The 13,358-nt window shown below is 38.6% G+C and overlaps 1 protein-coding gene across 1 annotated transcript in view; it reads left to right on the forward strand.

Annotated features, from left to right (window-relative positions):
- LOC139458043 (mucin-2-like) overlaps positions 1-13,358 on the forward strand; it is a 61,935-nt gene that overhangs the window by 34,216 nt on the left and 14,361 nt on the right. Inside the window, exons 2-4 of the mRNA XM_071239360.1 lie at positions 8,209-8,378; positions 8,972-9,092; positions 9,828-9,985. Of these exons, the coding sequence (XP_071095461.1) occupies positions 8,209-8,378; positions 8,972-9,092; positions 9,828-9,985 (449 nt within the window). The remainder of the gene's footprint in view (positions 1-8,208; positions 8,379-8,971; positions 9,093-9,827; positions 9,986-13,358) is intronic.

The following is a 13,358-nucleotide window of genomic DNA, read 5'->3' on the forward strand; positions in this document are numbered from 1 at the left end:
AAAGCTTGTCAATTGTAGCCCCTCAGTGATGTGTAGCAAGCGTGATTGAGCCTCGTTAAGTGGCGGCCATTGTGTAGATACAGTATTGGCACAAGGATTTGAGTCGCGTTTCTTGATTATTCGGACCGAGTAGTCGTTTGTTGGCGAAAAGAAATAGTAAAATAACTTTAAACGACTAGAACCCTATCACGTCTTGTGGTTAGTTGAGTAGGAGGTACACACTGGTAGTTTTTAGGTTTTATATAAAACAAAGTTAGTGTTCCATAATTGTAACTAAGCGTGATGCTTCAGATTTGTGTAGTCGGGATCTGTAGGCTTTTATGCTAAAAAGTTTATTTAGCCAAACTAGAAATAATTTTTGTCTATCTTAGCTGATCATAAAGCTAACTTATATTTTTTATTTTCTAAAGTTGGCCTTTTCAGTACAATGATGGTTTGTACACTCCGTTTGCTTAATACAACAGTTTGATAAGGTCTTTGAATGATTTCGTGCGTAAGGCATCTAAAATACATAACAAATGCTTAGATACTAACTAACAATGAATGCATAAACCTCGCAACAAGACATTATACCTTAATATTAAGTTAGTTACATGTAGAGTTTGGTTCGGCTTTAAATATCTCAATGTTTCTTTTGCTGATTTGCGAAATTTTAAAAAGAGATTTAATTTTCAACCAGTATCAAGAACAAAGTGGACACGAGTTATGGATATTAACTTCTTTATTCACTATAAAGCAAGGCTGACAACGGTATGAGGACCTATACCGAAACGTCGCCTTTAAGTAGATAAAGACGTCGTTATCCAAACGTGTCTACTTTGTCATCCGTCAACTTCTTAGTAATGAATATCAAACAATTTAGTGTCAAGAAAGACAAAAAAAGAGACACATAATGAATTAGTTCCCGGGCGGAATAATTCTGATTATCTCTCATTACACCAACAACTTCACTCAATTAAATACACAAGGCACATTCCACGTGGCCAACTCTGGGGAGGTATCATCCAAGCGCCCAGTGCAGTCAACACAACCGATACAGATGATCGGATCTATGTTTGTCATGATAATTTAAACTAGCTCTGATCATATTTTGATCCGACGACAACAATTAACATTGGATACAGGAATGCTAGGCGTTCTGATATGAACTCTGTTATTTGTGGGCGTGTACCCAGCCTATTGTAGAAACTGGAACATGCTGCCTTCTTTACAATAACGCCCTCTTTAATACAATCAGACTCATGTATTTTAAAGACACCCATTATTTATTATTGTTTTTAGTGACAATTTGAATAGACATTCTTGTTTCCTAAAGCAACCAAACATGATCATCTAAACTGGGCAGGTCTTCAAATTGTATGACTGAAGGGTGAAACCGGTAGGGAGGACATGATCACCCTTTTCGCGAACACCTGGTGTCATCACTTTGCCTTTTATTTGCCCTTTAAATCTGTTTCGCCACAAAATCTAGTATGCTTTATCTCTTGCATTGACAATGATCTGTTTTGCTTTTACTTAAACTATTAAAACAAATCTACATAATGTCTATGCTTTCTCTTAATCGTCAAAGAAAGGTTTGGATTTGTGAAATGTGAAGAGGTACACATACAAATACTACTAATTAAAGTTTATGGCATATTTAAAATACTTGCATATTTTCATTGGTTATTAGCTGGTGATATTTCCACTGGGACACAGTTTCAGATGTTTCTGTTATTGCAATTAGGGTTTCATATTGAAAGAACAGGAAATTTAATCGTCGGTTGTTTATAGCAGACAGCACAGGTACCCAAAGCATTCCAATTGTCATTTACTCGATACTATGTGCTTAGCACGACTAAGCTTCCTGCGGTGGCAGAGCGTATTTACATAAGCCGCTTGAGAACACCTGACACTGCTGCACGTCCTTTCTATCCATGCTCATGAAATGCCATCTGAATCAACAACAACCATTATCACGTGGCAATTTTTGAAACCATCTGGAAGGAAGCTGTATATCAAACGCGAGATTGTTGACACAGAAAATCGCAGCTAGTGCAACGCTTTTTATAGATCGATGTCCAAATCTCTCACGTTTTGATGAAACATTAAATATGAATTATACAGCTTATAAGAATGCGGTAGGGGCCATTATCAACCTGAAAGTTTGACTTGTTTGTTTGAAAGACTTAGTAATAAATGCTTTAGTCGGTAGACTTATCCAGTTCAAACAAAAGTAATCCCTAATTTCATAAGAATGACCCGCCGGGACATGTTGGCGGTCTTTGATGTTCTTGAAGGTTGAAACAGACGCTAATGGTCTTGGAATCATATGTGCCTCTATGTCCTGCGCAACTGTGGTATTTTTAGACAGTGGCCAGAATGTCTGTCCAGTAGTCACCCTATCGTTGTCAGACGTTCACCAACATTTGACCAACAATGAAAGTATGTGGTCAAACTTACTCACCAAAGTATGACCCATGACAAAACGCTGTTGTTGGATTTACTCTCAAGCGTATGACCCACCACAAAACATTGATTCATTGCGAACAATTGTAGTCATCCTGCGTTAGCAGTGCTTTGTAGAATAACAGAGAATTTGAAGATAGATTGGAACTTTACAAAATGTCCCAGATACGAAGTACATGTGAATCACTAAACAATTTAATTCGGAATTCTGAAACTGTGAAACCATACAATAGAGACGTATTGTTCTCTATTCCTTAAAATGAATACCCATCGCGGGTAAATACTTACTTTGAAGATATCAAGTAGCGTTTACATGTATGTGTAAAACATTAACGTATGATGTTATATTTCGATCAATAATGGCGGTACATATATCCGTCAGGATTTGCTGATATAACATATGTTATAGAAAATGTAACATGTCCTTAAATGAGATGAATCGAGTGTAGATTTGTTTGATCCCGACCATATGTAATAGTACATTAGATTACAGTAAAACATACAGCACTAAAATGCAGAATACTCGGATATAACTAACCATGTTATCATTCGAAGTTATTTGATGGACATATGTGCCTAGTTAAGTCATTAAGACACGGTACTGCATCGTTGCTTACAACTGTTGCTTTTTGATTTACATATTGTAGAGAGTTGTCACCCTGAATGTGAAATATCTTTTATAAAACCGTGTTAAAATCTGAATTCAACAAATACTGACTCACTGACAGTTTATGCAGGTGATTCATTTCTATCTTGGCCTCGAAGTTAGGACAGTAAGCTCACACCTTAAGTTAAAGAAAGGTAGATTTAATATTTTAAAAACTTTCGAGAAAACGATGGCCATATAAACTTAATGTGTGCATCGTGGATTACACTTAATGCTCGCGGCAGACAACTGCTGTTCGCGTCAACATCACTGCACGCTGAAGGAATTTCATGTCAAACACCGACATATTGTGCGGGGCATAATAGTGTATTTATGACTGATATTCTTACTCTAAGTAAATATAAAATTGCAAAATACTGTCCATCCCATTTGGATGCTATTTACTGTCATTCAATTTAAGAAAGTCCAATAAATATTTGTTTATGTTACATCTGTGTTTAGAATGAAGATCACTTCTTGGTCTCCAAAAACCGTCCCCCCTCTTTGTCGGCTATTTCATATTTGCTTCCAAAATAGTATACATTTTCTAAAACCAAAAATGTCTCCATAGGCCACATGTGGTCCTGTGGATCACTGTCTTTAAACATAGGTCCCCGCAAAATATTCCAGTCACCTTTCAAAGTCAATAATCTCCTTGCTACCCCATAACAAAGTGCAGAAATCGATGATTTTTAACGCCAAGACAAATTTGTTTTATCCTCCTGCGTTGTTTATATAAAATTGATGACATCACATGTGTTTGAATATGACTTCGCAAGTGTTATAGCAACACGAAACGTGCTGGGCAAAGTTTATCTTCCCTCAACTCATCGAAATGGAAGAAAGCCCCACGGCGACCGGCTATCGAGCTATGATGCATACTGTCATTTGTCGGAATGCTTTTCTTCAAGGCTTATCGATTACATTGCTTCTTTACCTTCAAAGTAAGACATGGGGATAGGATTACAGCTTCTTTATGTTCAGATTTCCCCTTTAAGTTGACCTAGTACTTACAACTATTTCTTATTTACTTCTTATTTCGCTAGTTTGTCTTTGACTGTGTAACAAATTTTAAGAATCTTAGCATAACATTTTAGTATACAAACATCCTTCATACTTATCTATGAATTGAACTTCATCACTCCTGTCTTTATAAATGGTACACAGTAATAACGTACCAACCATAACAACGTTTGTCTATGTTGACAAGAATATAACCCAATCCGTAAAATGCAATGACAGGATCATTAAAGGTATTCGTAAACAAGTAAGAAAACGTACAACTTTATGAACAACAACTTCTGGTTTATTGTAAATAGTGACGTTTTGATGTAGATTCTTACACCGCTATTAAGCTGGAGTTACATAGAAACGTCGCTATTTGCAATAACCCAGAAGTTGTTATCCATAAAGTTATACGCTTTCTTACGTACTTCCAGCGTGATAACGGTATCCGAACTATATCGAAACGTCGCTACTTTACAATAAACCAGAAGTTGTTATTCATAAGGTTGTACGCTTTCTTACTACCTCGACAACCTCCAGGATGCCAATCATACAGTTATTCGTAAAGAACACAAGCCGATGGAAAAACTGATGTAACGTAACCTAGCATGCTATCGTATAAAACATCATAACAATAAGTACAAATAACAGAACGATGATAAATATCAATAATGCGTGCGTCTTCATCTTCACGTTCATTTACACTACTCCAACGTGATGACACGGATCCCAGTGGATCAACACTAAAACCTAGATACAGAGAGTTTAAGACAACGCCGCATTGACGCAATCAATGTCTCATTCCACCTGATCTCTCGTCATCAAACAGAACAGATTGGCGTCAAATCCTCGCAGTCGACTGCCGTCTAATTGTTTCTGAAAATCTCATTTTTGGATTTGATTCAGAAATTTCTGGCGAAAACGATTATATTCAATTGGCATGAAACATTGGCAGTCATTCTATTAAATATTCACATTATTTTACAATTTATTAACCGCGATATAAGTGATCTCGCTTGAATTCAGATGTTGTGCTCACAAAGCATGTCTTTACTTTGGTTTAAGGTTGTATAGTTTAGACGATGTGAAAGTGTAAAAGTTAAACAACACTTTACGAAGAGCAATTTATTATGATTTCGTTATACAATTTAGTCTATGCAGCATTATTATCCATACACTGATTAATGAAAAGAAATAATGAACATGATGACGAAATATTTGTCAAAATGAAGAAAGCATCACCTGTGCTACAGGTATTTTACAATTTACGAAACCATCACCTGTGCTACAGGTATTTTACAATTTACGAAAGCACCTGTGCTACAGTTATTTAACAAATAAAGAACGCATCACCTGAGCTACAGGTATTTAACAATTTATAGGCAATCGTGAAGAACTGAGTCATCTTCAAAGAAAACGACACATAAAACCATAGAGGTTTTTTTTTTCTTAAAGTAAAGGCCGATTTGCTTTTTAAATGAATCACTAACCTTTCTCTTGAATTCTGCGGAACGTATTATCGGGATTATAAACTTAGTCACGAGAATATTTAAATTCTAAGATGTGACAATCGTTATTTGAGACAAAGCACCTGACAATTCGCCTATACCCATTACAATTTGCTCATCAGGCAACAATGTCTCACACGCGAACAATCATAAAAAAGGGAAAAGGCACATCGTCGATTGTTTAATCTATATTTTAGTCATGCAACAAGTGTACATTAGTGGCATAAAAAGAAAAGAAAACCGACAACTCTTTTCCAAAGAATGTTAGCCGAATGGAAGTATTTGTTGATTAAGTTCATTGATTTATATTCTGACAACATGTGACTTCACATCTGTCCACAAATCACCGCTCATTTACCCTCTTAATTGATTTTTTACTGGTGCGAGTAAACATCTTGTGTGGCTGAGTCTTAATTTATTTGCAATTTGCCATTAACCTGTGTCGTAAGGTTTTTTTTTCTCCGGCAAAGGTGCTTCGACCAAGGGATTTGCGCATGCATGACAGGTGTATGACACACAGAACCAGTCAACGCGATTGCAAGCACTCTACAAAAAAGCCAAAAGTTTACCATGGACAAGTGAAATGCAAATCGTTTCAATACACTTCACTCGGGGTATCTTAACATAGAAGATGAAGGAATGCAGTACAAGTGGACGCAGGTTTCTATCAGACATGACCGCAACATGTATTTGCCACGAATTTCGTATATAATTAATGTTGATCAACATCAATGTCTAGTGTATAGTGACATACCTATAAGCAAGTGTTTCGTTCATTGGTTCGTCGGGGACAGCCTTAAATGGCAAGCAACAAACAGCTGGCAAGCCACGATATCACTATATCCGTGTAAAGCTGTTTAGATGTCATTTCTAAAAAAACCAAAACGTGTTGAACTTCACATTCACACAATGCCAATATCACAAGCTGAATAATGTCGTCATAGAGTTATTAAAAATATGAACGTTTGGCCGAAAAGAAAGTTAGGATTATGTACAAAGATTCTCAACCAGATACCATGCAAATGAACTGGCTTTAAGACAATTATAAACCATATATACATGCACATGGTTGTATGGCTAGTAAGTACCTTGCCTGTGCTCGCACTCTGCTCTGTTTGTTGTTTAACGCCGCACCCAGCCATATTCCAGCTCTATGACTGCGGTCTGTAAATAATCGAGTCTTGACCAGACAATCCAGTGATTGATATCATGAGCATCAATGCACGCAATTGGGATACGATGACATGCATCAGCCAAGTCAGCGAGCCTGACCACCCGATTCCGTTAGTCGCCTCTTTCGACAAGCATGGGTTGCTGATTACCTCTTCTACCCCGGATCTTCACGGGTCGCATTCTGCTCTGACATCTAATGTGACGCTGCATGTAAAGACAGAGGTTCTATTGATAATGCAATTTAGCACAGTAGTTACTGTTGAGTATACAGTATTGCCAATAATATGCTTTGATGAAAATATCTTTGTCACATGAAGCAAATTAAGTGATAGCATTCCCCTTGTTCTAAACATGTCTGTAGACAAATGAAAAACAGTGGATTAATGTGAAACATGACAAAAAGATGAGGACGATGTTGCAGTTTCCAGTCCTCTCTGAAAATGAGTGAGCCAGCGAGTGAGTGAGTGGTTATGATGCACTTTTAACAATATCCCAACGCTACCACTGCTATTTGCACTATACATAGGCTTCACACATTACATCGAAGATAGAAATCAGACCGTATCTTCGTAGTGGTTGCCTTAACAATTATTCTCCCCACAGTCCGTTCTTTAAATAAAAGGACAAAACCATTTCCATAATCGTCAGCTGTACGATTCCGACTATATCACAATATCTAACAGCGAAAAAACCCTTTCCGCAATCATTAGAAAAATCTTGGAAATGATCAAACCGTTGGTATAAGATGATTAGCCATCTCGTTGTCAATGTAAATATGTACAATAACAGCCACAAAAACATTTCCACGATCACAAGAAATCTGTACTGAAGTCCACTGTACGAGGTGAGGTGAAATTGGGTCTAACGTCGCGTCCAAGATTATTGCACGTGTGTGTGTGTGTGTGTGTGTGTGTGCGCGTGCGTGCGTGCGTGCGTGCGTGCGTGCGTGTGTGTGTGTGTGTGTGTGTGTGTGTGTGTGTGTGTGTGTGGCTGCTTGTACTAGTCCGGACAGATGCCGATTTATAGTGCTAGCTCACTGAGATACCATGCCGCAGTTTAACATGAATACCCCACTCAGACACAGTATACTGACTCCGAGGCGACCAGTCCTTGTTTTAGCCCCTTAATGCCGAGCGCCAGACAGGGTAACAACAAGTACCATCTTTTAACGTCTTTTGGTATGACGCGGGCGGTGATCGAACCCCGGACCTCCCGCTCTCCGGGCGGACGCTCTACCCTTAAACCACGGATCCTCTGTACGATTTCGACTGTATCATGAGCATGTGTTCATGAATCACTGTCAATTATTGATCATACCAGGTGTTCGCGAAAAGGTGGGCGTTTCCTGCCCCACCGTCACAAACACATGCTAAACGGTATCAAACACAAGATATAAATGATGTATTGATATATTCCTTTACTCTGCAGATACATCATACGGACGCCAGAGGAGTCCTTACAATCCGACTTTTGAGTTTCGAGAACCATAAAGGCCGTACCTACGATGGAAGTTGCTGCGATCAGACCGCCAAAAGCGGTAACACCTGCCCCGATCAGTGTGATTACGTCATGAGGCTCATCATCTCAGGGCTTGGAAGGTAAGGCTTGATCTAACAAGGACCTTGTTCTTCTTTGACATGAACAAACGACTCCAGAGCTTCCATTCTTTATTTAATGCCATGTTCGTGTAGATATGTGGTCTACTAGGATGAGAGCACATGTTGCCAACGTTTGCATTTGGTTATTACCACAGGCAATAGTAAATAAATATAAATCATATAATATTAGGTCTATCTGTAAATATACATGCCCAGGTTAAACTACAGCCACGTTTTGGCGGTTTCATCTGCGGTCGTTTCTTGCTGCTATTGTTTACTTTACTCGATGGTGAACATGGTCGTTTCATGAATTTATTGATACATTTGTGAAAACTATTTGCCATAATCATCATGCATAATCATTATATCACGCTTTATAATCAAGATTATGAATGCATGTTCAGACTACACTGCTATTGGTGATTTGACATCGATATATACTTTATCATCAGTATTATCGTTTTGTAGCATATCATAACGTTACAATGTTTGTTAGCTAAAGTAGGGATCATGACTAATAAAATCTCTCTGCTACTCATGTGGTACATGTTCGGCGTGTCTCTACGATACTAAAATGACCGAATTTGTTACAGGGCGAATGACCATGTATTCCTCTTCCACCGACCTCTGAAATATGATGCCAATGACATTTCGTTCCAAGATGAAGGGACCGACATGGTCCTCACTATTCTCTTCGATGAATGGCCTAACATGGTAAGATTTCATGAAATACATTGACCACCCATGTTAACGTTGGTATGCATGAACATTGGCATGAGACGTCTTGTCATATTTAAAAATTGAAGCACGTTCATATTTGTACAAAACTTCCATCAAGTAGTTCAGACTCACATAGAGTGTTACCCGCAAAGCTTCCTCAACTTCCATATCAAAGATTATATTTGCCTCTATGAACCTGTGGCAGATCCTTTAAAGTCTTGTCCTCTTTTATCGTGAGGCAAAAACATGTGTGCATGTCACGCATATGGTGAAACGCCTCCAACGGCTGTTTGAGACACCTCCATGATTACGGAATAGCAAAAACATTATGATGCCTATTGTTTGCCAGTGATTAGTGTGTCAATATTCACCTGAGATTAACAGCTGTGGTGATTTGATAAAACAAGCAGTCATTATTCAATGCACACGGAGCTACTGCCCCGGTCTTAAGCACGGCTCATTCCGCGAGTCAACAGATTTGTCCGCTATCTCAATGTACAAACGTGATGTTGGTTCGTCAGACGTCCTATCGACAGGTGGTCTGGCTACTGACCATCATTCTATTGATAAATGATTCACACTGCGTTATGATGCACCAAGTGCCATTTTCACACTATTTCGTGATGTAGAAAATATCTGATGAATGTTATATGAACAGAATGGTAAACTATTTACTTGAGAATATTGTCAAATCCTCGATATCCTATAACCAACGATGTTGTGTTGCAGGGTCATGTGAAGATGAACGTGTTCTTCTACGACTACGACGATTACGACCACACGACACTGTTAGTGGATTGGTTCGAAAATGAGCTGACCAGAACTGTCGAGAAAGGGCATTTTCAGAAGGCTGTCGCACAAGGCAACCGGCAGTCAGACAAAACATCGTAAGTAAACCTTCAACACCTTGACCTACTCAAGACCTCCATGAGGTATCATCAGTTTGATAGTTGATGTATTTTATCCAGTGAAACGTTATCTTTTGTATCTAGTGTACGTAATTTACATGATTAAAATCTTGTATAAAGCCACAATCAATGCTGCTTTATAACTTACCAACTCATTAAACCATGCCTACAGCCATTACACACACTGCATACCAGTACTAAACTGCAAATGATGACGTTTTAGGATGTATTAATTAACGGAGCTTCTGGGCTGAACATTTTTGTTCAACAAAATCAGTTTTTAAACTGTTTGTAAGTATCTTGCCTCAGTACTGAAGATAATCGCTGTGACAAAATATCCAGGTGACACAACCAAAGAATAAATAACATAACGTTCAGCGTACATTTGATTAATTAACACACCAGTACGTGGTGACACAGCGCGCGGGTCACAATTCAGATGAAGTTAAGGAATGTAAGTCGCGGAGAGTAGGTGGTTGGGTGGCCGTGCATGGCAACTTGACTCCTAAGAGTATCAAGGACTTTGGTCCTGCCCCACACTAAATCACACGTAGGCAAGTGACTTTGTTCGCAATATGCCTCTGTTCACCCAACAGTGAATGGGTATCGGTAGGATGAGATTGCAATGTGACTGTCAACCTTCCAGCACCTCACGGGCAGCTTGGGTTGTATACTCCCCAGGGAGCGGAGAATGAAAATCAAGTTCATACTGATCTATTGACCGGGGTCATAATAATGTAGTGCCCTGAGTGCTCACTTAGATGGCATTATTATAATTACTTTATAGGCATTATTGGTATCGTTGTCTCAAGACGAAGTTAAATTAAAACGAGAACGCAAGAGAAAAATCAGTCTCGATTATCTGGCGAAACAGATGACATTGCGCAGTAAAGGCAATATAGTAATAAAAATTATATCAATGGATCACTGAAAAGCGGTGATGACACAAGGTGTCCGTGAAAACGGTAACCATCCTGCTCTACCGGTAGCACCCGCCACCCACACAATTTGCTATAAAAACAATTTCAAGTAAAGTGTTAAAGTGTGTGTCTGCAGATTGAGAGAAGAATAATGTCGTTTCGTAAAAGAAAATAATACCAACTACTTTACAGCTTAATGAATACAATGCACAATGCAATGCAAACACTAAAACATCATGTCCACAAATCAATTAGCATATATTACAGAAAGAAACAATTGGTTCACAGTTAGATTATGCACGTGCTAAGAAAGTACACATAGTGTTAATTCCTAAAGTTTGTCGACTGGTACAATTTGTTGAAATAGAATGGGGATAGATTGTGAAACGTTTCTGTATTTGCACCGTTTACCTTGTGGAGAAGCATGATCAAACCGGAAACTTTAAGTGGCAACAAACATAATTACTAATGTGGTATCCGTGTTAACGATCTGATCCCGGTCCGCAATGCGATCTTTGCACTTCGCCTAGGGTAGGCCTACGTTAAAGTATGGGAGTTACATTCATCTTAGCAGTAAGTTCGTCTTGTGGAACAGGGCTCTGGTCTACGAACAATAGTACATGAAGACGTCTAATGCCATGGCTGTATTCAAATACATGACACGTTTTTGAGATACTAAAGAACCAGACGCATAACATACTAAAAAATGATTCATGACTGGACGTGGCTGCGTTGTGGTCCCCCAAATATGTTTAGCTTCTCCTTTTCGAAAAAGAATTCTGTCTCAAGCAAAAAGCACCATATCGACCTCTAATCTCAAATGGTCGGTCTTAACGATTGGATTGTATATGAATATTGATTAGAAGTGGAAATGTCTTTCGAGGCCCTCACGTGAGTACTCAAATGAAAGGTCAATGTCGGTGAACGCGCCCTTGCAGATTCTAATGCTTAATCTAATTAGGCCGATTACGTTTGTTAATCCTTCCTAAGAAACTAGGTAAATAAAGGGTTAGTCAACTGGGCTGCGAGAACTTTCGTTGATCCCGCGAGATTAGAGCTCAATCAGAACATATCGTAAAGTGGTAACGTGATCTCACTCTGGGCATCCTATCGACGACTTGAAGTTCGAATTTACATTGTACTGAACTTGGAGAATGTACTGAGGACTGTTTTTAGTTGTTTAACTGCCCAACGCGACATGTCACTAAGCCCAGCTGTCTGCGTGACGCGTTGAAGGCATCTTGTTGCTTTGTTCTCGAAACCTGACCCAGTATCAAGACTTTGTATGTTGTATTCAATGACGATCCTAAGTGTGTAATTGACATTGACAAGATCTCATTGTATAACACATTTTGATTTTACCTCATTGTTACAGTGCACACACACAGACACACACTCACATACATCCACATCCACATACGTTCAAATACATGGTGTTTGTAGACTACAACAGCCATCCACATATCCCAAGCCAAGTTAAACATGTGCTGCACATGACGTACGGACAATCTGAAGACAAAGACCATGTTCAAGCTGCTGCAGCATGATGACATACTCAAAATCATTTCTAACCAAATATTTCTTTTGGAAAGATGGATTCACTGCTGTTTTGAAATAAATGTTTTCTATCGAGGGGCTTTGGTGTAGCCAAGTGGTTAAAGCGTTCGCCCGTCACGCTGGACCCTGGTTCGATTCCCATTATGAGTACAATGTGTGAGGCGCATTTCTGGTGTCCCCCGCCGTGATATAGCTGGTATATGCTAACAGCGGCGTAAAACAATATTCACTCACCACTCACTCACTATATCTATCAATATCGATCTATATCTGTCTGTCTATCTATCTAACTAGATCTATGTATATATCTTTATATATGTACACACACACACACACACACACACACACACACACACACACACACACACACACACACACACACACACACACATATATATATATATATATGTATATATATATATATATATATATATATATATATGCTGCATGCTTTGTTGTGATGTAAAAAGAAGTGACTACCTACACGTGTACTAACACTGAGGCAGTTATGACATTTTCATATTGATAATCTGCTGTAGTCATCCTCGACTATCCTATCCAGTATATTATATCGCAATACTATTGAGATAAGTACCCTGGACCGGCATAGTGTCATTCGAATGATCGACTCATTCATATAATACACTAGATTATCAAGGACGTGCTCTAGTGATCGGTCTAAACTTGTGACAGATGTCGACACCAAATTATAGGTTGATGTTCTGTCAAATTGTGATACAGTTCATACGCTGAATAATTCACTATTTTTGTCAGTCAAATATTAATATGGCACTGTATTTCAATACAAACATACGGTATCACATTGTTAACGTTATGTCGGTGGTTTCATGCCTGGCATATTGTTTAGAATGAAA

This window comes from Haliotis cracherodii, unplaced genomic scaffold, assembly GCF_022045235.1.
Source record: "Haliotis cracherodii isolate W230 unplaced genomic scaffold, xgHalCrac1.p SCAF_1, whole genome shotgun sequence".
NCBI lineage: Eukaryota > Metazoa > Mollusca > Gastropoda > Lepetellida > Haliotidae > Haliotis > Haliotis cracherodii.